The sequence below is a fragment of the Cynoglossus semilaevis genome, chromosome 14 (assembly GCF_000523025.1).
Source record: "Cynoglossus semilaevis isolate Cse_v1.0 chromosome 14, Cse_v1.0, whole genome shotgun sequence".
In the NCBI taxonomy this organism is placed as follows: domain Eukaryota; kingdom Metazoa; phylum Chordata; class Actinopteri; order Pleuronectiformes; family Cynoglossidae; genus Cynoglossus; species Cynoglossus semilaevis.
Window position 1 is genome coordinate 2,333,307 of NC_024320.1, and position 2,628 is coordinate 2,335,934.

General features: G+C 43.3%; 1 protein-coding gene across 1 annotated transcript in view; it reads right to left on the bottom strand.

Annotated features, from left to right (window-relative positions):
• The window catches only part of niban2a (niban apoptosis regulator 2a), a 25,734-nt gene that overhangs the window by 4,544 nt on the left and 18,562 nt on the right, over positions 1–2,628 (bottom strand). Inside the window, exons 9-10 of the mRNA XM_008324375.3 lie at positions 1,634–1,821; positions 1,379–1,534 (exon numbers count right to left, since the gene is read on the bottom strand). Coding sequence (XP_008322597.1) covers positions 1,379–1,534; positions 1,634–1,821 — 344 coding nt within the window. The remainder of the gene's footprint in view (positions 1–1,378; positions 1,535–1,633; positions 1,822–2,628) is intronic.

Sequence of the window (2,628 nt, forward strand, 5' to 3'; positions counted from 1 at the left end):
GATGCAGCACTCTTAAAATTGCCAAGCTTCTGAAGCGTGATCATCGAACAATCAAGCGTTTCATTCAAAATAGTCAACAGGGTCGCAAGAAGCGTGTGGAAAAACCAAGGCGCAAAATAACTGCCCATGAACTGAGAAAAGTCAAGAGTGCAGCTGCCAAGATGCCACTTGCCACCAGTTTTGCCATATTTCAGAGCTGCAACATCACTGGAGTGCCCAAAAGCACAAGGTGTGCAATACTCAGAGACATGGCCAAGGTAAGAAAGGCTGAAAAACGACCACCACTGAACAAGACACACAAGCTGAAACGTCAAGACTGGGCCAAGAAATATCTCAAGACTGATTTTTCTAAGGTTTTATGGACTGATGAAATGAGAGTGAGTCTTGATGGGCCAGATGGATGGGCCCGTGGCTGGATCGGTAAAGGGCAGAGAGCTACAGTCCGACTCAGACGCCAGCAAGCTGGAGGTGGGGGACTGGTATGGGCTGGTATCATCAAAGATGAGCTTGTGGGGCCTTTTCGGGTTGAGGATGGAGTCAAGCTCAACTCCCAGTCCTACTGCCAGTTTCTGGAAGACACCTTCTTCAAGCAGTGGTACAGGAAGAAGTCCGCATTCTTCAAGAAAAACATGATTTTCATGCAGGACAATGCTCCATCACATGCTTCCAAGTACTCCACAGCGTGGCTGGCAAGAAAGGGCCTAAAAGAAGAAAAACTAATGACATGGCCTCCTTGTTCACCTGATCTGAACCCCATAGAGAACCTGTGGTCCCTCATCAAATGTGAGATTTACAAGGAGGGAAAACAGTACACCTCTCTGAACAGTGTCTGGGAGGCTGTGGTTGCTGCTGCACGCAATGTTGATCGTGAACAGATCAAAACACTGACAGAATCCATGGATGGCAGGCTTTTGAGTGTCCTTGCAAAGAAAGGTGGCTATATTGGTCACTGATTTGTTTTTGAATGTCAGAAATGTATATTTGTGAATGTTGAGCTGTTACATTGGTTTCCCAGGTGAAAGTAAATCATTGAAATGGGTATATATTTGTTGCCTAATAATTATGCACAGTAATAGTCGCCTGCACACACAGATATCCTCCTAAAATAGCTAAAACTAAAAAAAGCCCCACTCCAACTCCCAAAAATATTCAGCTTTGATATTAATGAGTCTTTTGGGTTCATTAAGAACATGGTTGTTGTTCAATAATAAAATGAATCCTCAAAAATACAACTTGCCTAATAATTCTGCACTCCCTGTATTTGTCCAGGAGGTGGAAGCAGAGACTTGCCCTCAGACTTGTGTTTGCTGTCGCTGTGGTTTGGGGACTACTTTAATCTCTTTAACATGTTCTCTCCTTAGAGTCTGCACCGCCTCACCTCTCTCATCAGGATCTGGGCTCTGCTGACAAACACGTAAGGACTGCCCACGTCAAACCTCTGCTGCAGTCCCTCCAGGTTCAGTTCCTCCATTTTCTCATAGCAGCTCTGCATCTTCACAGGGTGGAAGGCCAGCATAGACAGTCTCTCCATTTGCTAATGACAAAATAGAAGACCCGGGTTTGTTTTTTTTTAAAACTCTGGACGGATTGTCATCGTTATCATGAAATTATATGGAGAACTCGTTTCACCCACTTCTCCCAGTTTTTCCTTTCCTCCGCCATTAAGTGAGTTCTTGCTCAGTTCCACGAGCTCTCTGAAGAGCACTTCCCTGACCTCAGAGAAACCTCTGCTGGTGGGCTCCATCAGAGCCTCCAGGATGGAGCTGATGTAGGGCTGGATGCTGCTTTGAAGCAGAGGTTCCACCTTGGGAAACACCATTGCTGCACGGTAGACAGAAAACAAAGTAGAGGCCAATGAGGACAATGTTGACTTATGACACATGTCTATCACTTGACAAAAGTCCCACCTGAAGACATAAGGTTGCCTATTTTGTCATTTTATAAAACCCTCTGCCTACTATACCACTGATTTTCCCTCTGCTCTGCCTGAGCACACAACTCGAGGCAGAAATACCAGCGCTGAACAACTTCTAAATGAAAGAAGAAAAATTCAAACCCCAGGAACAAGAAATCCTAGAAGGAGAATAAGACAATCAAACTAGAAGAAAAAAAAGAGTATAAGGAGAAGAAGCCCCCAACGTTAGACTACATGAACATTTTAGCTAACTGGAGCTGATGACCTTTAGTGTTTATCAAAAAAATCAAACTTTTGAATTAACAGCCGGTGGCTATGGACTCCCATTGTGTGGGATGAAAAAAAATAAATAAATAAAAGGGGAAGGGAAAAAAATAGCAGTTGAAACTGACACAGATCTGATGACCTTTAGTGTTTATCAAAAAATAAAAACTTTTAATAAAAGGGGAAGAGAAAAAAATTGCAGTTTACAAACTGACACAAACGTCACTTTATCAGATAAATATTTTGTTAAGCCCTGCACCTTAACAGTATGTGTGCCCCCTACCCTTTGGTTGTTTGACATGTTATTTACGTTGTAAATGACATGAACATTTTCCACATGTACAGTTGACTTACAGTGGACCTTGTCTGTCTCTTACAGCTTAGGAGAAGGAATGTTGTCCTGCCACTTCAGCAGACCGTACTTACAACAATATGACGGTTCCGGATGA